The sequence below is a fragment of the Polypterus senegalus genome, chromosome 10, assembly GCF_016835505.1.
Source record: "Polypterus senegalus isolate Bchr_013 chromosome 10, ASM1683550v1, whole genome shotgun sequence".
Taxonomy (NCBI): Eukaryota; Metazoa; Chordata; class Cladistia; order Polypteriformes; family Polypteridae; genus Polypterus; species Polypterus senegalus.
In genome coordinates, this window is record NC_053163.1 from 68596664 (window position 1) to 68622058 (window position 25395).

A 25395-nucleotide genomic window follows, 5' to 3' on the forward strand; every position below is an offset into this window, starting at 1 on the left:
CTCGGTAGATACTACTGCATTCCTAATATTTTTTAAGGAATCATTGATCCATTGTTCCCTTTTAAAAGATGATGGTGTTAATAGAAATTGAGCAGTTAAATCTTGTATAGGGTCTTGTGCGACCTTAAGGGGCGTGGTTTCTGTCTCCACGTCTTCTGCGTTAACTGCACTGGTTCCCGCAGAGGTCGATGGGACATCAATTTCTTCACATTGGGTACCCGTATGGGTCCGTGCTACTGTGGGACATGGCGTGGAGGCAGTCGGAGCAGTATTCTCCATTACTAAGCCCAAATGTTTCGGAGGTACAGTTACGTTATTACCGCTGGTAATATTATTCCAGTCTCTACCCAATATAACTGGAAAAGGGGGATCCGGTAATACAGCCATGGCCATACTTGTTAGGTGATGATTCACGATATTACACATCTGGCCGTTTTATAATACCTGATATCCCCATGAATACATTTTAGACTAGTTTTTATCCTAGTCCACTGTTGCGGTAAAACGAAACGGGTGGCAACAATGGAAATGTTACTCCCGGAATCAAACATTGCTCTTACCTTCCTGCCATTTATAATAACTGCACCTGTATATGGAAGAGATAAAGGATTAGTCACAGTGGCACAATACCTTTCTCCCTTAACTAATGAGCAATCCATGGCTCGATGGTACAGTTGGGGACAGATGTCCAATCTCCCCACACTTGAAACAGCGGGAAGACTAGCACCTCTGTCCCGCTTACGGACGGCAGGCTCGGGAGCTTGTCGGGTGGGCTCAGGAGTTGCCCCACGTGCCTGTTGGGTTTGACGAGAGAACCGTTCTGATTTCCCTGATTTGCAAGCCGCCCAATGACGCTCCGTGATCTGGATCAAGGAGTCCATGTCCTCAAAATTATGTTTCCGGACTTGCTGGGCGATATGGTCAGGGAGGGCATGCACAAAAGTCTCGCAAGCGAGCAGTTCAGCCATTTTATGGGAATTATTAATATCGGGCGTAGCCAGCGACATACTTTTCCCCAGGCTTCAAAGCCCTGGGTTCTTATGGTCTGTCGGGATCAAACTGCCACTCCCTCCATTCTCTCGCCTGCTGTTCCGAGATACGCCGTAGCGTTTGAAGACCTCCTTTTTTAAAGCGTCATAATCAGCAGCCTGCTCCTCAGTTAGATCGTAATAAGCTCTCTGCGCCGTTCCCTTCAGGTAGGGAGCCAGTATGTACGCCCATTCCGACCTCGGCCATGCGTTCGCTTAGCGATACGCTCGAAAATCAAAAGTATGTCTCAATGTCATCTGACTCAGTTAGTGTTGCAATAGCAACAGGTGGTGGCCGAGCGACCTCCATCCGTGCACTTGCAGTAGCAGCAGCAGCACGAGCTTGGCTTCAGCTACGTTGGGTCCTTGTTTCACCCATCTGTAGCTTCAGGGTTTGCAGATCTGTCATGATGGTGCTCAAAATAGAATTAAGGTCCTGTTCTTCCGACATCTTTTAAACTTGACGAAGAACAATCCTTGTCGACTACGCCAATGTGATAAGGTTTCTTTTGAAAAGAATAATACTTCAACAAAGAAAAAGTTTTGGGGACCGTCCCCATATATTGTCGTCCAGACAATCAAAGAAAACACGATTCAAAGTCTTAAAATAAAACAATGAACAATCTTCTTGAGAAAAATGGCGACTTTATAGAGGGAAGGATTATGGGACAGGAAATGGTTGGCAGTAAGTGACGTCTTGAAACAGGAACCGGAAGTGACGTCATCAGGATGGGACGGAGGTGATGTGAATTGATGGAGCCGGAAGTGACGTCATCATGGTGGAACCGGAAGTGACGTTGTCGCGGCCATTTTGGAATCCGGAAGTGGAGGAGTTATTTTTCTTCCAGTTTTCTGTCGGGCAAAAGAGATTTAGGTAAGTACCACGTGACAACCCTCTATCTCGCGATGTTTCACTCACCTTTAGGCTCTTTGACTGCCTCCTAATCGCACATGTGTGACTATATATATATATATAAATCCAACGTCTGTATGAATGTCTGGTCTTCACGGGAGAACTACTTTAGATCAGGTTTTTTTCTATAATTTGCTTGAACATACTGGTTTGTGATATATCTCATCAAGTATCATAGTTTGGCTATTGTACTGATTTGTGTAAATCAGAAAGGCTGCAGACCAAGGGGAAGGTGGTCACACACCAGTATCCACTCGAGTCTGTCTACCTCTCGACAACATATTGGAGCGTACCTTGCCTCCACTTAGCTAGCTATACCTGTTTGTTCAACAGATGTTATCATCTACAGATTGTTAAGGAATAACATTTCATGTTTTTAAGAGAGCGATCAGAGCTACGTGTGCTTTAGAGGGTAGCTACTGATTGCCGGAGATATCATAGCCATGTGCTTTTCTCCCCATGCCCCCCGCTCTCCCGTCAGAACTGAACACAATCAGATACAGTGCAACATTTAACATGGAGCATACCAACCTTCTTCTTGGCCAGAATGACATTTTTTTTATTATTGATTTGTAAAGTTTGTCCTGTTTCACTACTATGTGGACGGAGCTGCAGGGGACAACTAGTATATATACTGTATACACACACACACATCTTATTTCCAATAAGAGAAACAACACATTGTGTATCCACTAAGGCATAATGCACAGTAAAGCCATCATGTATGTATAGGGTGACTTTCATGACATAAGAAATGCAACAGATGAGGTCATGCGATGCATCTCGCTGACACTGCATAAGCAAAGAAAACTGAAACGATAATTTACAGAATAAGCCTAAATGAAAAATAAACCTTAAAAATTGAATCTACATGTCAAAAAAACTATAAAAGAAATTTAAACACATGTACAAATGTGTTTATCAATACATAGAGAAATGCTGCAAAAATCATGAAGACATTTGCCAGAGGCAGAGTTTAAATTCAAATGTCTCGTGCTGTTAAGAGAGACACTGCTGTTAGCCAAGCATCCAGTTTCAGACCTGATTAATCCAAATGTAAGGTTGAATATCCTCTGGATGGTTGACACTTAGTTATTACAACATAACATTCTCAAACCTGTTTAATCCAATTTAGAAGTTCAGGGGGCTGGAGTTTATTTCAGTAGCATAGTTGCACAGGGGAGTGTAAACAGTAAAGGCAGAAGGAGAGCTGAGATCATCAAGTAAACAAAAACTATTTAGTTGCTGTTGGGTAAAAGACTATGCTGACGCCCTACTATTCTGTGAAATCAGTTAGATCAGGTCTGCTGCTACTGTTTCTTATAATAATTGGTATACATGATCCCCTTCTCCAACCATAACGGAGCACCACATTTATATTAGGCAAATAACAATGGTGACTATATTGAAACCATAGCTCAAAATACAAGATGGGTGAAAAATACACAGACAGAAGATGAGCACAATGTAACATAGCCAACAAAATAAAGTTATCAGTGCAAAAAATATTGATTCCAATGATATGAACATTTAACCCCTACCAAAGTGAAGCCTAGTTAAAAGCACTTTGCAAAATTAGGGAACTTTGCTTATTTCCTTTTAAAAGCCTAAAAGCTGCCCACTCCTCTAGGATAATCCTTCCTAGTTCATCTCTCCCTATGGGTAAACTATGCACCTCTGGATGGTGCAGAACATGCCTCTGAGCTGGTTGTTAGTATTTCTTCTCCCACACAATTGCAGAGGTCCTCTTCATCTGCTCAGAATTTCCTGTTATGTTTAAGCTACTTCCTAATCTTGTATTGGCTAGTCCTCCATGCATGTCCTCTCAACTCCACTATGGCCAAGTAAACACAATCAAATGATGAAATAAACAATGAGGGGAGATGACAACACTAAAGACAATACTGACATGGCACCCCTACAAGATTATGAAAAAAATCTTTAAAAATAAATAAATAAATAAATAATTGTGGTCAGTACCACCAGAGCATCTTCCAGTGCTTTGGTCTATCAAAGGACTCTGACCTCTTGTTTGTCTGTTGTTTAAAAGTCAGCAGGAGGAGGTGGGGCTGGAGGCGGAGCACTAGAGAAATCATCGGATGTCTTCATGGCACATTCTCCTCTAATTTTACGGTGCAAGTGGAAAATGGTTCAGTGATTGTGTAACATAAACTCAGCCCCCATGAGAAGCTCACCAAGGGGATGTGTGTGGCAGAAGGAACCCACCCAGGACAGGACATTAACCTGTCACTGCTTTTAATGCAAAATATCAAATGTAGTTTTAAAGAGGAGTGTTCAAATAGACTTACAAGTGCAGTGAAATCTGAGGTAATTTTGCATTTTTATTTGCAGTCTGGGCCCTCAATCAGATTATCCCTGGCCCTGTAGGACCGACTTACTTTGCCAGTTTTACTATGGTTTAGTACCCAAGAACTAAAACGCAAACCACTAGACACTCTTAATTCCAACAACATTGTCTGTTTTCTCACCATGGGACTTCTTTGGAATGCAGCCTCTGGGCCTTACCCAATAAAATAATCAATCACCAAACGACAAACCAGAGATGTCGTCTCGTGGTAACAGACAAAACTGCTGTTGACCTTGACGTACAAAACTTTGCACTGATAGTTAATCAAAAAGGATGGGCTTATGTACACCTATGAAACCAATAGCAAGACATCTATTTCTTCCTTTAAAAACCCTTGTACACCCGAAATCTGCACTCTCTCTCTCACTGCTCTCAATCTGGCTATAACGTCTGCTTCCTATAGCAGGGACCCCATTTCCTGTAGAGTGTGACCATAACAAAGGCTGAAATGATCCCTTTTCCTTTGAAGGGCAACCTAGTGCTGGACTGAAAAAGTTGAACACTTGTCTGCATTGGAGTTAAATGAGGGTGCCATTAGTCTGAAGCTTGCTAAGGAATATCAAGAGCACAAGTAAGAGAGAGATGTATTTAAAAGCCACACACTTGTCTTGAAAATGGATGAGAGTTGACTGGTCACCAACTACCCAGCAAATGTAAACTTTGTGCTAGCCAAAACAGCACACTGTGTATATAAATCCCAAAGAGAAAACTGTTGTACTGCCTGCAAACAGAAGGTGTAATCAAGGTGACGAATGAGAAGAACTACTGAACAAACAAAGAAAAGCACCCTGATGATCCTGCCACGTGTGTGGAGAAATCCAACCAGGAGAGGAACAAAGCATAGCCTGCACCAAACTAAAAGTACGCCTGCTTTGATGCTGAGAACTATTAATGTCAACTTAATAAGCCAGCTAATGTATTATGGTAATAGTATCTCTGTAACTGAAAGGTTACCTTGTGATAAATCTTTACCTGTAAAAAGTTTCTTCCTAAATCCAGTAGGAAAGTTCAGGGTACCATCACACATAAACAAAAAAATATTTTATTTGTGTGAGTAAGTCAGTGTACACTAGCTGTGAGCAAATTAATGTCATGGTGTACATGCCAGATGATTAATAACCAGCTGAAGAACTTATCCATCATGACTACATGAATTGAAAGATTAGAATTCATAAGTTATGTACCTTTTTCTATAGGAGAGAAAAAGTTAAACTAAGCTATGATAAGTTTATGTTTTTTGTTGTTTGTTATTGTAATCTCTCTATCTATCTATATACATGTCAGATTCTTTTAGAACAAAGTGTTTGGGATTGAAAAAACAATTCATTATCACAGGGATTTCATTATAATGGAATTAGAACACAGCGCGGTCATTCAGCTTGTATGACTGACAAAACTAACCATGGAATACAAAACTTGAGGGCAACCTATTTTCCTCTTGTCAGTAACAATGGCATTGAGAAGTTCCAACTTGTTCTGTTGTCACACACGTGTGACTAGGAGGGAGCTAAGTGGACCAAGTAAAAGTAATTACCCACCAGGCCAGGGGTGGCGGGGTGCACTAAACTTCCCTCTGTTATCTCTGCAGACCAAATATAGGAAATCCTGCCTGTCTCAACATTAATGACATCATGTCTGGTTCCTGCGTACAGGCAGACGTCACTTCCGGTTCCGGTGCGCACACTGACATCACTTCCAGTTCCAGCCCCAGATGACATCATTTCAGGTTTCAGCTTATAAAGCTGCCATCTTTTCCATTAACCATTAATTCAGTCTAGAACTTAACATATGCACATTTGTGCCAATTTAGGGGCCCTTTTTGCAGCTAGGGAAAATATCCAGGTGGCTGCTCCAAACCTTTCCAGTGTGTTGAGACTTATTGTTTTACACTATCAAGTAAATTGCTTTAGTTACATAAATGGCACCCCTTGATGTTCATAGCGCATTCAGTATTATTAGACTTTACTGTCTCGAGGGTCTGAGTTTCCCTTTGGTGTCCGGTGAACACTCCCATTTAGTTACCAAAGTGGCACCCCTCTTGTATAACGTGAACTTTCCAGAGCAAGCACCACTTGTTATATAAATTACATCCCTTTGGTGACATCACCTAATGGATTGATCAGCTCTCTCTGGTTGCCATCTGTGTTTTTTTTTTGTGACACAACATTTTTGAAACCTGGAAAAGATTTCCATAAAATGATCCTGATTAAAAGATTTTGGAAGTGAAGGTCACATTAGAAAATTAGAACTCTTGGATGCATAAATATGCGAGCACAACATTCAAAGATGCATTGAAATTCAACATATTAAAAAAAAAAGATCATGGTGTGCAGATGCTCACAGCGAAAAATCCTTGGCAATTTTAAGAAACACATTGGAAACTGGTCAAGTGGCATATACACAAGGGAAGCTCAGCAGACAGCACTTCTGCTGAAGGGTGTCCCAAAAATGAATCCTCAGTTTGGTTAACGTTGTGAGCAAGTCAAACCATAGCAAGTCTACTAGCTTCTAACTTCCAAAGCTCCACCAAGTAGAGTTGAATTCAAATTTGATAGACAGTTATCCCACCTCCTAAATCCGCCCACAATGTCTCCAGTCTGCAGTAACCCTTCTTGAACTCCACTCTTCTGTAAGGGTGTGATAACTGTTGAGTAAAATGATGTAAACATGCAATCCTGTTGTAGAGATCTCTTCATATTTATGTTATCCTGGCTGAAAAGTGAAACAGAGATCTGTGGGTGAAGGTTAAAATCCTCATTTTGACGTCCCTGTATGGGTGTATAGTTGATTTTTTGTTTTTTTTTATAATTAATTGCTCTCTTTGCCAAAGACAACACTGATAATTAGTGAACTCATTGATTAACATCAACCAGTCATCTTCTCATGCCATACACATTTCCTACAGCCCAGCAGTGGGAGGTATAAGACTAGAATGAGACCACTGCAGGATATGCACTCACACTGGGGCAATTCAGAGTCCCAAACCAACCAGACACTTTTTTTGTTTTTTTACTGTCAGTCTAAAAACAACTACAACCAGACAGGATCATTATTGATGACATCCCATTCTGGAAGTGAACTGGGGTTCAAATACACATATTGTGAAAATGTTACCTCCTGTAGGCACCATATATTTCACCCATTCCTAATGCACCACTGGAGTTCCGTCCTGTTTAATAAAAATACATACCACAAAGAAAAGAGCCGGACGCAATCTGTATTTATCCACAGCAGCAGAAGCCATGCTGGAGAGCCATCAAAAGACAAATGAAGACAGCCCGACAGAACATTTTATTCCAGTTGACTTGCTCATTCTCTTCCTTTTTGTTTGTCTTCTCCAAGCTAAAAAGGCACGTTCACTACCAACCCCCTCCAGCACACTCAGCTGCCATCGTGATCTCTTCCAACGTTTATTACCTCCTATCGCAGGAACTTGTTTGGTAAGTGTACACTTCCATTTAATGCCCGGTGAAGAGGCAGCCCTCTTATTTCTGAGGAGGCCACTCAACATGGCTATACGACTTCTTAAGCACAAGCATTTTTTTTTAATTTCTTCAGGTATTAGTGTGGCATTTAGCAGCTGAAGAGAACATCAGCACCACAGCATTTTGAGCTTCCTTTATCTTGCCTGGTTTGCTCCTCCTTTTTCTATGAAAAGTTAGCAAAACAGTGTATCCTGATCCACCCTTCCATTGCTGACTGGCAACATCTTCGGAGATACTTCACTCAGTGTCAAGCAGACATCTTTGTCTTCTCCACTAGCTGAGAAAATCTGAAATATAAGGACAGCATGTGGCAGTGGTATGTACTTTGGAAACACAACTGTCCAGGTAAAGTGGTCAATTTCTTGAGGACATCTTTCTGCTTCCAACCTTGGATGGTCACCACTATGTTGTCCACACAGACTTCCTCCAGCTCTGCTCATAATCATTTTTTGACCGATCTCTGCACATTTATCAGATGAGATCCAAAGTACACGGAAGTCGTGTTACGTTTCCAGAAAAAGAGAACCATGATGGACTTCTTTAACAGCTAGAGCAGAATGCCTCCCCAGAATACAATCATCATGAAAACTTAACTCTGTGTATATAACCATTAACGTCAAAAGAAGTGAAAGCAGCAAACTGTCATCATAATATTTCAGAAGAAATACAGAGTATCTCCATTGAGAAACTAAGAATTTTTGGATTCAGGACTTCTGTAATCCAGGAGGGACGAAGATTTTAATTAAACAAAGGGTGATGTAAAAACAGTGACAGGTGGACCAATTTTAAGCTGCCTTCAACTTTCAATGGAAGTTACAATAAATCTAAGCTTGGCTGGTAACGGCACAGACATGCAGCCCCAGTCCCTCTTTGAGTTCAGGGTCTTAGTGCCCATTACTGCAATCTGTCTTGTGTTGTTCCTGCTAGGGGTCCTGGGGAACCTCACAACTATTTTTGTTTTCCAGTACTGCAAGGAGATGAGGACCACGACCAATTTATACCTGTCCAGCATGGCTTTATCAGATATCTTGATCTTTGCTGGACTGCCTTTCGACCTCTACCGCCTCTGGAGGTATCGGCCCTTCGTGTTTGGGGACTTCCTTTGCCGTTTCCAGTTTTACTTGAGCGAGACTTGCACATACGCCACGATTCTGCACATCACCACTCTCAGCATGGAGCGCTACCTGGCTATTTGCTTTCCATTACGAGCTAAGAGGCTGGTGACCAAGCAGAGAGTGAAGCTGGTCATCGTAGCTCTCTGGCTCATTTCCTTAATGACAGCTGGACCCATTTTTTTCCTTTTCAAAGTGGACCAGCAGGAATGCAAACATACAGACCAAGCCGTCCACTCTGGACTTCTGCAAACTATGATTTGGGTGTCCACTGTGTACTTCTTCCTACCCTTGACTTGTCTAACTCTTCTGTATGGACTCATCAGCAGGAAACTGTGGAAAAGCAGGCAAGAGATCCAGGAACCCAATGCTAGGAACAGAGCGCGATATCACAGGCAGACCATCAAGATGCTGGGTAAGACCTTCTGGTCGGTTAGTGCTTCTGCCTCAGAGCTCCAGGTACTTGGGGTCAAGTCCCTAGTCACTGTGTTTATCTGGCATTTGCCTACTCTTTCTGTTTCAATATGGTACTCTGGTTAAGTTAACTGAAGACACTTCACTGGCCCTGTGCAAGTGAATATGCCATTTTCTAAAGCAATGTTTTGTACTATAAGATCACCAGTTTCAGGTGAGTGCCAGCTCAGGGTGACCATTAAAAAATAAAAAAAGTGCACCTTTCTGGATGTGGCAAGAAATTGGAGTACTCAGAGAGAGAGCCCACATGCCACATAGAGATGGCATGTAAATATAAGGGATTTAAATCCAGTATGCTGGAGCTGTAAGGCATTGTGCTGCTGTACTGCTCACTGTGCATCTTAAAAAGCTATAACTAGTAATAAATGTTCAAGTTTATGATGATTTAAGCTATTGGGCTGACATGAAATGTGCACTAAGGCCCCGAAATTGTGCCAATTTGGACACTAGCCTTTAAACTTTGAAGCAAGACCTACAAAAGCTGACATTAGTGCACCTTTATCCGCACCATTAACTGGAGAAAGATACCAGTGTAGGCATAGATTAAAGAATGAAGCTGAGCTGGGATTGGGCTGGACTGGCTTTTGCCATTCTTCCCACTTCATTTGAAGCTGGCATGTCCCTAAAGAAATAAACTTTATAGTTTGGGGGTTATGTTGTCTAGCTTATAGTGCCCTAGGTGCCCCCTGAAATATTTCATTAACAACAGCAGAGCATCTGCTAGTTTACAGCTAGGACTTTTTTCCCCACTGAAAGCTAAGCAAAACCATTATGCCCTCAACGAAGAGGCACCAAAGAATCTGGTATTACACTTTAGTGAAGCTAGTGAGTCTCAGAAGTTTTTCAGAATGGACCGTCTGCAGTTTAGGTGTTAGCTACCACCAACATTTAGTTTTGGGTGTTGACATACTAAGATGCCACAGACAGTGCCTTTAAGGTGGATGAGGCACCCTTACATGGGAAAATGAAGAAGTTCTCTGATGAGCGTTTGTAAAAAGGAAGAGCTAATTATGATAAATTAATACAAAGGAGCAAAATGTCAAAAAAGACTATTAGCCTTGGCTTTGTGACTACCAAAATGTTACATAATATCTGTGAATTTGACTAAGTGAGTAAATGCTTTTGTAGGGCTGGAGCTAGTCTCGCTGAAGCCATACGTACAGTGCATCCAGAAAGTATTCACAGTGCATCACTTTTTCCACATTTTATTATGTTACAGCCTTATTAAAAAATGGATTCAATTCATTTTTTCCCTCAGAATTCTACATACAACACCCCATAATGACAATGTGAAAAAAGTTTACTTGTGGTTTTTGCAAATTTATTAAAAATAAAAAAACTGAGAAATCACATGTACATAAGTATACACATCCTTTGCTCAGTACTTTGCCGATGCACCTTTGGCAGCAATTACAGCCTCAAGTCTTTTTGAATATGATGCCACAAGCTTGGCACACCTATCCTTGGCCAGTTTCGCCCATTCCTCTTTGCAGCACCTCTCAAGCTCCATCAGGTTGGATGGGAAGCGTCAGTGCACAGCCATTTTAAGATCTCTCCAGAGATGTTCAATCGGATTCAAGTCTGGGCTCTGGCTGGGCCACTCAAAGACATTCACAGAGTTGTCCTGAAGCCACTCCTTTGATATCTTGGCTGTGTGCTTAGGGTCGTTGTCCTGCTGAAAGATGAACCGTCACCCCAGTCTGAGGTCAAGAGCGCTCTGGAGCAAGTTTTCATCCAGGATGTCTCTGTACATTGCTGCAGTCATCTTTCCCTTAATCCTGACTAGTCTCCCAGTTCCTGCCGCTGAAAAACATCCCCACATGCCACCACCATGCTTCACTGTAGGGATGGTATTGGCCTGGTGATGAGCGGTGCCAGGTTTCCTCCAAACGTTACGCCTGGCATTCACACCAAAGAGTTCAATCTTTGTCTCATCAGATCAGAGAATTTTGTTTCTCATGGTCTTAGAGTCCTTCAGGTGTCTTTTGGCAAACTCCAGGTGGGCTGCCATGTGCCTTTTACTAAGGAGTGGCTTCCGCCTGGCCACTCTACCATACAGGCCTGATTGGTGGATTGCTGCAGAGATGGTTGTCCTTCTGGAAGGTTCTCCTCTCTCCACAGAGGACCTCTGGAGCTCTGACAGAGTGACCATCGGGTTCTTGGTCATCTCCCTGACTAAGGCCCTTCTCCCCCGATCGCTCAGTTTAGATGGCCGGCCAGCTCTAGAAAGAGTCCAGGTGGTTTTGAACTTCTTCCACTTACGGATGATGGAGGCCACTGTGCTCATTGGGACCTTCAAAGCAGCAGAAATTTTTCTGTAACCTTCCCCAGATTTGTGCCTCGAGACAATCCTGTCTCGGAGGTCTACAGACAATTCACAATTCCTTTGACTTCATGCTTGGTTTGTGCTCTGACAAGAACTGTCAACTGTGGGACCTTATATAGACAGGTGTGTGCCTTTCCAAATCATGTCCAATCAACTGAATTTACCACAGGTGGACTCCAATTAAGCTGCAGAAACATCTCAAGGATGATCAGGGGAAACAGGATGCACCTGAGCTCAATTTTGAGCTTCATGGCAAAGGCTGTGAATACTTATGTACTTGTGCTTTCTCTTTTTTATTTTTAATACATTTGCAAAAATCTCAAGTAAACTTTTTTCATGTTTTCATTATGGGGTGTTGTGTGTAGAACTCTGAGGAAAAAAATGAATTTAATCCATTTTGGAATAAGGCTGTAACATAACAAAATGTGGAAAAAGTGATGCGCTGTGAATACTTTCCAGATGCACTGTGTAATATGTCTGAAGACAACCATGAGTGAATTTTACTTAAGTGTGGGTGGAAACAATCAGACTTCTCATCAAGTGTCACATTTCTAAACCAATCCAATGCCACATGACGGAGGCACTCAAAGTAGGATGGTGATTTTAAGCTGCAAAGAGCCGGGGTGCTCTCGTTAACCTGGTCCAACAGATGGTAAGTTTCTGATTATGATGAAACATCTACAGTCAAAAAGCCTCCTAAAAAAACCCTATTGGACATATAAATGCATGGCATGTGTGCACGGAGCACATTGAATGTTTTAAAAAATAACATAAAATGACTTGATGCGAGTGAAAAGCCTTTCTTTCTGTAGCATCAGTTTATACATTGGCATTCGACGGCATCAATAGACGAATGGTAAAAATGAATGATCTGTTGCAGATCTTCATGCACAGTGTCTTCAGATAAAGGTGATATACCTGAACAAAAACTTGTTTATTATTTATTTAGCAAAAATATCAAAAGACTGTGACGGTGTGGGTTGGGCTCCATGCTTCCTGTTACATTCAGGAGCCACTTGAACCCGACACCGTCGAGAGACATGACCAGGATGAGCTTGGCAGATAAGGACAAACACACAAAGCAAGGGGATGGTGAAAAAGTATTCACCGCTTTTATTACAAACCACAAACCAAATCAAGTGCAGGGCTCCTTCCATAATAAATAAATATACTAAACAAAAAAGTGTTCATGTGGAGGCTAACAGCAATCCAATAAATAATCCGTTAAAATGAGGTTTTGTAATAAAACACTTTTTAACCATCCTCTTGCTTAATGTGTATTTGTCCCCATCTATCAAGCTCATCCTAGTCATGACCTGGCCAACAGACCTGAACAAATTAGCATTTGCTTGAAATCTAAGCTACCTGTAGATGATTTTCCTCACAGTAGAATAACTGATGTTAATTAATTTGGTGATCTTACCAGAATCATATACTGTCACAAGAACGACAAATAGACATCATAAAGGTTTGGGGCAGCCATCCATATAATGTGCCTTATATAATGAAAAGTCACTGAACTCATTTTCATGTTCATGAAACCAGTCTGAGGTGACTTTTACTCTGTGACATGGTGCATTATCATGCTGGGAGTAGCCATTAAAAGACTATGGCCATGAAAGGACACACATAATTATCAACAATACTCCCGATTGACTGTAGCATTCAAGCAATTACTGATTGGTATTAATGAACCCAAAATGTGCCAAGAAAACATTTTCCATGCCATTACACCAACACCAGCCTGGAGTGTTGACACAAGGCAAGTTGGGTGCATGGATTCATGTTGTTGGTGCCACATTCTGACCCTACCATTTGTGTGCCTCAGAAGAAATTGAGAATCATGAGACCATTGTTACATTATTTCCAGTCCTGGTGAGCCTGTGACCAGTGCAGCCTTAGCTTTCTGTTCTTGGCTGACAGAAGTGGAACATAATGTGGCCTTCTGCTGTTGTAGCCTATCTGCCTCAAGGTTTGACGTGCTATGAATTCTGGGCTGTTATGCATTCTGCTCATCACAATTTTACAGAGTGGTTGTCTGAGTTTCCTTGACTTTCTGTCAGGTTGAACCTGTTAGGCCAGTCTCCTCTGACATCTCTGAGAAATTAACAGAGAATTTTCACTTGCTGGACATACATACATACATACACACACACATATAATATATATACATACATATATATATATATACATACATATATATATATATATATATATATATATATATATATATACATATACATATATACATATACATATATACATATACATACATACATATATATATATATATATATACATACATACATATACACATATATACATATATATATATATATATATATATACACATACATATATATATATATATATATATATATACATACATATATATATATATATATATATATACACATACATATATATATATATATATATATATATATATACATACATATATATATATATATATATATATATATATATATATATATATATATATATATATATATATATATATACATATATATACATATATATATATATATATATATATACATACATATATATATATATATATATATATATATATACATATATACATATATATATATATATATATATATATATATATATATATATATATATATATATATATATATATATATACATATATATATATATATATATATATATATATATATACATATATATATATATATATATATATATATATATATATATATATATATATATATATATATATATATATACATATATATATATATATATATATATATATATATATATATACATATATATATATATATATATATATATATATATATATATATATATATATATATATATATATATATATATATATATATAAACCATATACAAACCGGATTCCAAAAAAGTTGGGACACTATACAAATCGTGAATAAAAACTAAATGCAATGATGTGGAGGTGCCAACTTCTAATATTTTATTCAGAATAGAACATAAATCACGGAACAAAAGTTTAAACTGAGAAAATGTATCATTTTAAGGGAAAAATATGTTGATTCAGAATTTCATGGTGTCAACAAATCCCAAAAAGTTGGGACAAGGCCATTTTCACCACTGTGTGGCATCTCCCTTCTTCTTACAACACTCAACAGACGCCTGGGGACCGAGGAGACCAGTTTCTCAAGTTTAGAAATAGGAATGCTCTCCCATTCTTGTCTAATACAGGCCTCTAACTGTTCAATCGTCTTGGGCCTTCTTTGTCGACCTTCCTCTTTATGATGCGCCAAATGTTCTCTATAGGTGAAAGATCTGGACTGCAGACTGGCCATTTCAGTACCCGGATCCTTCTCCACGCAGCCATGATGTTGTGATTGATGCAGAATGTGGTCTGGCATTATCTTGTTGAAAATGCAGGGTCTTCCCTGAAAGAGATGACGCCTGGATGGGAGCATATGTTGTTCTAGAACCTGAATATATTTTTCTGCATTGATGGTGCCTTTCCAGACATGCAAGCTGCCCATGCCACACGCACTCATGCAACCCCATACCATCAGAGATGCAGGCTTCTGAACGGAGCGCTGATAACAACTTGGGTTGTCCTTGTCCTCTTTGGTCCGGATGACATGGCGCCCCAGATTTCCAAAAAGAACTTGAATCGGACTGTCTGACCACAGAACAGTCTTCCATTTTGCCACACTCCATGTTAAATGATCCCTGGCCCAGTGACAACGCCTGAGCTTGTGGATCTTGCTTAGAAATGGCTTCTTCTTTGCACTGTAGAGTTTCAGCTGGCAACGCGGATGGCACGGTGGATTGTGTTCACTGACAATGGTTTCTGGAAGTATTCCTGAGCCCATTCTGTGATTTCCTTTACAGTAGCATTCCTGTTTGTGGTGCAGTGTCGCTTAAGGGCCCGGAGATCACGGGCATCCAGTATGGTTTTACAGCCTTGACCCTTACACACAGAGATTGTTCCAGATTCTCTGAATCTTCGGATGATGTTATGCACAGTTGATGATGATAGATGCAAAGTCTTTGCAATTTTTCGCTGGGTAACACCTTTCTGATATTGCTCCACTATCTTTCTGCAACATTGTGGGAATTGGTGATCCTCTACCCATCTTGGCTTCTGAGAGACACTGCCACTCTGAGAAGCTCTTTTATACCCAATCATGTTGCCAATTGACCTAATTAGTGTTTATTGGTCTTCCAGCTCTTCGTTATGCTCAAATTTACTTTTTCCAGCCTCTTATTGCTACTTGTCCCAACTTTTTGGGATTTGTTGACACCGTGAAATTTTGAATCAACATATTTTTCCTTTAAAATGATACATTTACTCGGATTAAACGTTTGATCTGTCATCTACGCTCTATTACAAATAAAATATTGACATTTGCCATCTCCACATCATTGCATTCAGTTTTTATTCACAATTTGTTTAGTGTCCCAACTTTTTGAATTGTTTGTGTATATATATATATATATATATATATATATAAACCATATATATATATATATATATATATATATATAGCCATTTTGGGTAGACTCTAGAGACTGTTGTGTTCGAACGTCCGAGGAGATCCTCAGTTACAGGAAATATTTAAAACCATCTTGTCTGCTGCCAAGAATTGTGCCATAATTAAAATAATTGAGATCACATTTTTTCCCCACTCGGTTGTGTGGTGTGAATGTCAACTGAAGTTCTGTATTATTTTATGCATTGTTCTGCTGCCACCTGATTGGCTGATTAGATAATTGCATGGATCAGCAGATGCATAGGCTGTCCTAATAATTTGATCAGTCAGTATATGAGCACAGTTATCAGCTTTTACCCTTTATTTTCTTACAGGGAGTCCTACATAATGACTAAATCATTTATTTTTGATTGGGGGCAAACACTTCAACTTTTTTTTCCTATTATCTGGCAAATTGAAATTTTTATTTTATTCTTAAAGAACAAAGTGAGTTAGTAATTAGTAGTTCGAAGCCTTTTCTTTGGACCGCTCTCCTTGCCTCACATGAGGTGTGCAGTTTATTCAATCCTTCATCTGAACCTGCTTATTCCCAAAATCTTTCACTGACTGGTGTTCATCTGTTTTCCAGTAAGAGTAGACAGGATTACTAATTGCATTTTGTGGGAAATCCCTTCACCCTGCAGTCCTTCAGATTGCACTGACTAAGAGACGTCTGTTCGAGAGTGGCATGTCAGCCTGATGGGCGCTTCATATTTCTGGTACTGTCCATCAACAGTGTGACCCATCACCATCGGTGATCTGCATGGTACTGTCAGTGTGTGCTCATCCCGAGGTGATCTTGTTTTTCTGTACTTGTTTATGGTAATAAAACTATTTGAGGAGTTTGGCACTGTTGCTGAGTACCAAGTCTAACTGTGTTTGCAGCGTGCGTCATGAAGTTGACAAAGAGCAACTAAGTTAATTATTAGCTTAAGCTACCTCCTGAGTAGGTCTAATCGACTTAGCACAGTGGAAAATGTGATAGATAGATAGATTAGATAGATACTTTATTAATCCCAAGGGGAAATTCACATAATCCAGCAGCAGTATACTGATACAAAGAAACAATATTAAATTAAATAGTAATAAAAATGAAAAAAATTAAAATAAAATTAATGTTAGCATTTACTCCCTGGGTGGAATTGAAGAGTCGCATAGCGTGGGGGAGGAACGATCTCCTCAGTCTGTCAGTGGAGCAGGACAGTGACAAAAGTCTGTCACTGAAGCTACTCCTCTCCCTGGAGATGACACTGTTCCGTGGATGCAGTGGATTATTCATGATTGACAGGAGTTTGCTTAGTGCCCGTCGTTATACAATTCATTATAAAATGAATACCTACATGTGATAAGTCTGTTATGGACATCTGTGTATAATTTCACATAAGAGAGTCTTTTTCTGTTGATTGGTGTCAAAAAATCAACGCTGAATAAATCCAAATGTCCAAAGTGGTAAACACTTGTATTAAAGCTCATCAGCGTTTTGTGGTGCTGTGCGATTTTTTTTTATTTTAATACAAAAACAGTGAGTCTCAGGATTTGAGGGTGTGGGTGTGCACCGGTGGAGCTTTGTACAGCCGTGGTGGTTTCAAAGGGGAAATTGAGTGATTCCTGGTTCATATGCAAGGATGATCAGCCCAGTCATTCTTCTCTGACACTCCACAGGCCCTTTAAGGAAGGAACCTACACCCATAAAGTATAAAAGGAACCTGAGTAGGACAGATGGGGGAGAAAGAAAATAAGAAAGAAAAGGGAGAAAATTAAGAAGATTAAAAAAAATATATATATGGAAGATTAAGTAGGTGCAGTGGGCAAGGCCATCGGAGGGGAACTCAAGGGGTTGGTCACTCCTACTGAGCATCAAGGGTCTTCTCATGGATGAAGAGCGGTGGTGGAGGGATCACGGAGCGGGCTTTGGGAGCCCCAGTGGGTTACCGGGTGGGATGAAAACTGAAAGATGGATGACCGCATTTGCCAGGATCTCGGCTCTGCTGAGCAAATCCAAGGGGGTGAACAGTGATGATGGGAGAGAGATGCATGGGGGTGTTCAGAGAGAGGGAGAGAGAAGCTGATCTTAACTCTTGTTTTTAATCTTGATTTTAAAATATTGTTTTGGATCTGTTCTTTTATTGGTTTTAACTCCAAACAGAAGACATGTTTTTTGGGTTATTTTATTTATTTATGAAAGAATGTATTTATTGAACTGCAAAACTGGAGTCTGTGATTGTTTGGACTAAACAGCGCTACACACTTTGCACTAATGTTGTTTGTGTCCATCCTCGGCACATGACTATCGATGTCCTGTGAAACAGAAGACACCAAGGCTGCGGACACCCAGGGCATTACAGCACTGTATTGTGTTTGTCCTAATTTGGATTGAGGGCACTAATGTATCATTGACGTGCATGGAAAATATTTGATGCATATAAAATTTAATTATTGATTAAATCAAATGATTCTATTGTGACAAAAATTACAATGCCGTTAGTAGAAAGTGCTTTGAAAGATGTGGGTTTCTTCCTTGCTCTAGTTCTTGCAAGTACTGTGAAGGAATCTTTGACAGTTTTGTCCATGTCCGATATTAAATTTTGAAAAATGTGGATGGTATAAAGCAGCAATTTTTAGAAATATTATCCAACTCAACTGTAGATAGGCTGGACAAACTGGTGTTGTCATTGATTTAATGTTATAAAATATTAGCATTGTGCATGTACTGTTTTGTCCATGTTTGTGGATACAATTCAAAAAATCTGCTGTGTTATTTTCAGTCCATTATTTTAATCTGTGGCTACGACCCATTTTCTGTCTTTTTGACTAAGTCCTTCCACATGTGTTTTGGCTCAGTTTACATAAGCTTCTTGCTTTTTCATTCTTTTGCTTTGCTCCACCAGCTACGATTTTGTTTTCTGCATACTGAGCTTATTTTCTAGATTATCGATCCCCTAGTTTTTGACGTTGGCTAGGTTATATTGCTATTTTCTATCTTCTGATTGCATCCCTTTTTTCTTGCTGCTGCCATTTCATTCAGTCGGCACACAAGCCGTGTTGCATGCCTTGAATAGTGATCTTGTTTTTTCATGTAATAGCCCTGAGAACACCAATAACAGTACAAGTTTAAAAACCATTTAAAGGCTAATAAACCTTAAATTACCACAGCGCCATTAGCTATTTGAATTAGGAAGCCAAAGATAAATTAATAACGACAAACTACTATTTTACCATAAGAGATTCCACATTTATTCCAATATTTATGGTCTCTGCTGTTTTTTTTTATTAGAACTAGGAAAACTAGTAATTAGTCAAGTCAATATTTACATCAAATCTGCTTATTTGTAAATCAAATCTCAGTTTATTACGGCAGTCAAAGCAAAGTTAGGACTTTTTGCTACAGTGGAGATAAGGGCCAGCATTACAAAATAAACCAAAAAATAATATTTATATATTTTTTTTCTTTTCTCCTTTGTTGTTATTTCTTCCCAGTTCTAGTAGTACTGGCCTTTGCTCTGTGCTGGTTGCCTTTCCACGTGGGACGGATTCTGTTCTCCAATGCAGCATGGAATGGGACAGATGCAAAAGCTCTCTACCACACAGCACAATATTTTAACCTCGTCTCGATGGTTCTGTTCTACCTGAGCGCCTCCATCAATCCTGTCCTCTACAACCTCATGTCTGGACGCTATCGCTGTGCTGTATGTCGACTTCTGGGAATACACAGGGTGCCTCTGGGGACAGGGTGGTCAAGTCGCCGGAGCCAAACCAACACACCCATAAATACAGAGATCAGCACGTGCGTGTGAGCAGTAAAAGGGATTGGAGTGCCACAGAGAGCAATGGGAACATCAAATAACTGTACAAGAGCTGTATTCTGTGCCTAAACATCTCATCTACTTTCACATATGCAATTCTGAAAAATGTTGGTAACATAATTAAAATGATTATTAAGTATGGGTACTGAGAAAAGATTTGTATAACGTTGCACAAGATGATGTGGCCTCATCAAACAGAAACTAATAACCAACTAAAGTGTAGACATTTTGCCATATTTATTATTTTTTTCATATACATATGCATAATATATAATTGCTACGAGTGTCAACTGTTAAACAGAAATGTGGCAAAATTTGCATTACAGCTGGCAACACAGGATCCTAAACAGTTACATACTTAATTCCATTAAAAATGTTATAAATTATTCTTCTTTTGGTCCTCCCATTGTTTCTTTAAATGAGTTTACCCTTCATACCATTTTTATGTTTAATAATTAAGGGGATGAATGTTAACAGGTTTAAAGTAAAGATATGCAGGCTGGCCGTGAGTTTGTCATGCCCGTTTTTGACTCTTGCTTATGTCTGGTGATGCCAGGATGATTTGTGTTCTAAACTCCACATGCAACTTTGTATTAGAAAATGAATGAATATAATGGGCGGTGCTGCCTTCATATCCCAGGTCCTCCCTGCGTAGAGTTTTCTCTGTGTCTGTGTGGGTTTCCTGCCACAGTCCAAAGACCTACAGGTTAGGTGAGTAGCCATTACTGGCAGCCATTGGGTAGCCATTATTGGCCCTAATGCATGGTTGGGGTGAGTGTGTATGTTGTGTGCATGCATTTGCCCTGTGATGGACTGGCATCCTGTCCAGGGATTGTTTGGAATAGGCTCTGGCACTTCCAAAACCCAACCCTGTTAAAGGACCAAGTGGGGTAGAAAATGAATGAATATTACGGTGAACTGGAATTGGTTATAAACTTGGAGGAGACAATGACAAATAAATGCAAGCACAGTATGAAAGTTTTCTGCATCTTCACGTCAAGTATACAGTATGTCCAAAAGATACCTTGGCAGTCAAGCTGGACAAAGTATAAACACTCGCATCTCACTGAAAGCCTTTTAAATTTTCAAGTGTTATGATGATCATGAAAAGAACCAAAAACAGTATGAAGCAAAGCTGGACTGACATTCAAGGTAATAAAAGACAGCAAACAATTCAAAAGTATATGACCATAGAACAACCGCCATACAAAGGTGCATTTATAGGAAATAACAAAAGCAAACTCAAAAACTTTCTGGATAATGACTGTAATTTATTTCCCATTTTCAATATATTATCTATTTGATAGCAACAATTTAGTAATACATAATTCAAGGCAGTGTTTAACTTGAGTTTCTGAGATAAAAAGAAAAAACAGAACTTTTTCAATAATACCACTAAAGTACACGGAGTATGGAATGTAGCTAGGCTATTTAATAATAAATTGCAAAGACATTTTAAATGAAACAGTTATGGCTGCTAAAAGGGGCTTTCACTAATGCACATACATTTTGCTCTTTAATGAAAGGTGTTTAGCCAATATTGCGGTGACCTGATATTTCTCATATTGCAAGTTAACATGAAATTTGAACCCACAGAAAAATCAATTTGTTAAAATACAAGACAATCTTAACGTTATTCTTAATAATTTTTAGTGTTGAATCTTTAGACAACAAATTAACACCCTTAACCTAAACTTACCATTCCCCAGCTACATCTCATCCTACAAGGATAAGCTGTTGTCTATTAAAATAAAAATGACAATAAAAACATAAAATGCATTGACCCATTGCACTTCTGACCTTGGTTGGATTAAAGTCATAGATTGATTGATTAATAATCTGAAAAGGTTTAAAATCTACATAATATGAACAATTCTGGGAAAATCTATTAAAACAGAATATATATTATATCTGTTTGCTGTATTGTTGTTTTACTTAATCCAAACAAGCACACATTTATTGCATTATATTAAATAGATTAATTCAAGAACAAACTATAGTGAGAGAAAAAACAAAACAAAAAACCACTAGTCTGCTGGTGACGTTAAAAGTGACCTTCAAATGACTAGTTCCTTTTCTAAACTTCCAATATGGAGGTAATCAACTTTGTTGTGTTCTACAGTTATAATCTGGCACAGTTATGTTCATCAAGCATTCTGAAAATAAAATATGCATAAATAACTATATTCAAAAGGCAAGAGAGTTAAAACATTGTAAAAGTTATGAAGTAAAGCACTTCATTCAATTTGGATGTCATTATGAAATACAACAGATGCCCCTACATATTAGTGTGTCTCAAGACTGACAAAAGTTGCAGCACTGTTTTACAGTTACTGAAACTAACTGGGGGGGGAAAAAGAAATATTGCAGCTATCCAAAAATATTTAGACATAAAGACTGCTGAAAGAAGTCTGAAGTTCCCAACATCCATTTTACAAAGCACCAAATGTGTTAAGAATAATCATCATTAGATTAAGAATAAACAGGACCGCTCATCTTGACATATGCAGTGGTCAAACTGTAGTAAAAACATTCTGTTGAGAAAACTAGAAGTAATTTAGATTAAAAAGGGAATTTCTGGGCAATCTTTTTTTTTTTTAATTTTATTATACTTGATTAATCTCGAAGGAAATCACTTGGGTTTTCGCATACCCCTTGGAGTCAGAGCGCAGAGTCAGCCATTGTACAGCACTCCTGGAGCAACTGAAGGTTAAGGGCCTTGCTCAAGGGCCCAGCAGAGTAGGATCTCCTCTGGCAGCGATGGGGATTTGAACCAGTAACCTTTGGGATACCAGTGCAGATCCTTAGCCTCAGAGCCACCACTCTGCCCCTTATCACACATACACAAATGGGCTTTATGCTGGGAATAACTACAACAGTCTAAAAGTACCATATAACCTGGCAAACCATCAAGCAGGCAGGCAACATTTCAGGAGTCAGGAATGAATACCTTCAAAGAGTCATTAGCCATAAGCTTTAAGATATTCCTCTTTATATTATTTCCTGAATTTGTCAGCCAAAACAAAAAAAAACTCATACATTGCTCACCACTAAAGGAATATAATGTATTTATTATAAACTGCTCTAGTGTATATTTTCAAGTAAAATCTAAATTATCACTTTAATTTTCTTATTAAAAACTCTTCCATAGTTTAATATAAATTATGTACAGTATATTGTAAGTAGACAGCACATAAGGTAGACTTGAAGGTGAAAGGATGCATATAAGTATAAACGATTAATATACATGTATAAACTATTAATAAATTAGCTGCATTTGAAGTGATGGCAATGAAGAGTAAGAAAAAATATAACCGGAAACAAAACCATAAACAGATGGAAAAAATAATAATTTAAATGCAACTGAGATTCACAACCACTGTTGAGAGAAAAGAATCGTCACTGGTAATAAATAATATTAAACAGGCACATCCCAAGCATTAGAAAGATAAGTAAGCAAAATGTTATAAAACGTTTAAACACATTTTTAAAAAGAAACAAGTACTGGATGTTTCAATAACTAAGCTGCATTTGCTAAATAAATGGATTATCAATGCAAAAATTACATTTAGCAAATAAAGTGTTCTTTGCTGATATACATCAGGCTTGGACAACAATCAAAAGGAAAAAAAAATAATATGTACGTAATATATTTATTTCTATGACCTATCTTAACTAGTGCATTAGCAACTAACTGCTCCAAGTCATTAAGACCAAAAACTGTGATGAAACCTTGAAAAAAATGTGACATTTTTATATTTGTGCATGTGTGTGTCTTTATATACTGTATATGGTATACATATACAAACCATTTCAGAATGCATATGGAAATACACACACACAGAAGAACAAATTAGAAAAATACTTGGCCTAACAGTAAAAATGTGAAAACTGGAACTGTAATGTTACATGCTAACTTTTTAGGATACAATTAATAATCTATGTAAGCATATTAAAAATAATGAAAAAATCCATTAGAATGATTAAAAAACATTTAAAAAATATCAAAAAAGTAGGTTGCTCATTTTGAGCCAAATATTCAAACATTTATACAAATGTATTTTAAAATACACTGTGCATCTTACAAAGTAAGCACAAAGTTTAATAATGTGCTACGCATTTTCTCCTAAAGACAGTTGTATACACACTATATATATATATATATATATATATATATATATATACACACATACACCTGTGTTTGTATGTGCGCGTGTATTCATATACACACATACATACACATACACAGTATATACACAGTACAGGCCAAAGGTTTGGACACACCTCCTCATTCAATGTGGTTTCTTTATTTTCATGACCATTTACAGCACTCCATCACTCTCCTTCTTGGCCAAATAGCCCTTACACAGCCTGGAGGTGTGTTTGGGGTCATTGTCCTGTTGAAAAATAAATGATCGTCCAACTAACCTGACTTCTGCACAACACAACTGCTGGTCCCAACCCCATTGATAAAGCAAGAAATTCCACTAAATAACCCTGATAAGGCACACCTGTGAAGTGAAAACCATTTCAGGTGACTACCTGTTGAAGCTCATCGAGAGAATGCCAAGAGTGTGCAAAGCAGTAATCAGAGCAAAGGGTGGCTATTTTGAAGAAACTAGAATATAAAACAGGTTTTCAGTTATTTCACCTTTTTTTGTTAAGTACATAACTCCACATGTGTTCATTCATAGTTTTGATGCCTTCAGTGAGAATCTACCAATGTAAATGGTCAGGAAAATAAAGAAAACACATTGAATGAGGAGGTGTGTCCACACTTTTGGCCTGTACTGTATATTTAGATATTTGGAAACAAACACAACAAGTCTTTTATATAAAACATTGCAGACTTTGTCTTTGTGCACAACACAGTCAGTATTTTTTTTTCATTTATGATTAATTGATAACAATGGAGAGAACTTTATGCTTATTAACAAGAGCCTGCCTTTAAAATATATGTGTAATAAATTATTTCACTTCACATACAAGTCTAAATGTTATTCTTTGCATATTGAAAAACTAACAATGGCAGAAAATATCTGGAATAAGTTCTTACAGACAGGACTGGTATAATTTGAAGAGATACTAAAACTTTGGCACCATGTCCTTGATTCATTGTTAATAAATTAATAGACAGTATATAACCATTACATAGGAGCAGCTGTATTTGGAAAAGGATTTCTGTTGAACACTCCTTGAGTAGATTCAACCAGCAAACCGAGTCTCTACAGTTAACACGTATCTATGCATTATTTTGCAGGAATTAGATGTTTTGGGCTGTATGTTTTCAGGCTGGTTCTGAAGCAAAATATTTTAGCTCTGTGCTTGTATGTGATTTTAAGGCTGTTTTTTACTCT

At 38.5% G+C, this 25395-nt stretch overlaps 1 protein-coding gene across 1 annotated transcript; it reads left to right on the top strand.

Moving 5' to 3' along the window:
• The first annotated feature begins 8600 nt into the window (after window positions 1-8600).
• Window positions 8601-20103, top strand: LOC120538186 (growth hormone secretagogue receptor type 1-like). Its single transcript, XM_039767636.1, has 2 exons — window positions 8601-9321; window positions 19713-20103. The coding sequence occupies exons 1-2, from the start codon at window positions 8601-8603 to the stop codon at window positions 20027-20029; spliced, it is 1038 nt and encodes a 345-aa protein (XP_039623570.1). The 3' UTR covers window positions 20030-20103.
• The last annotated feature ends 5292 nt before the right edge of the window (window positions 20104-25395 follow it).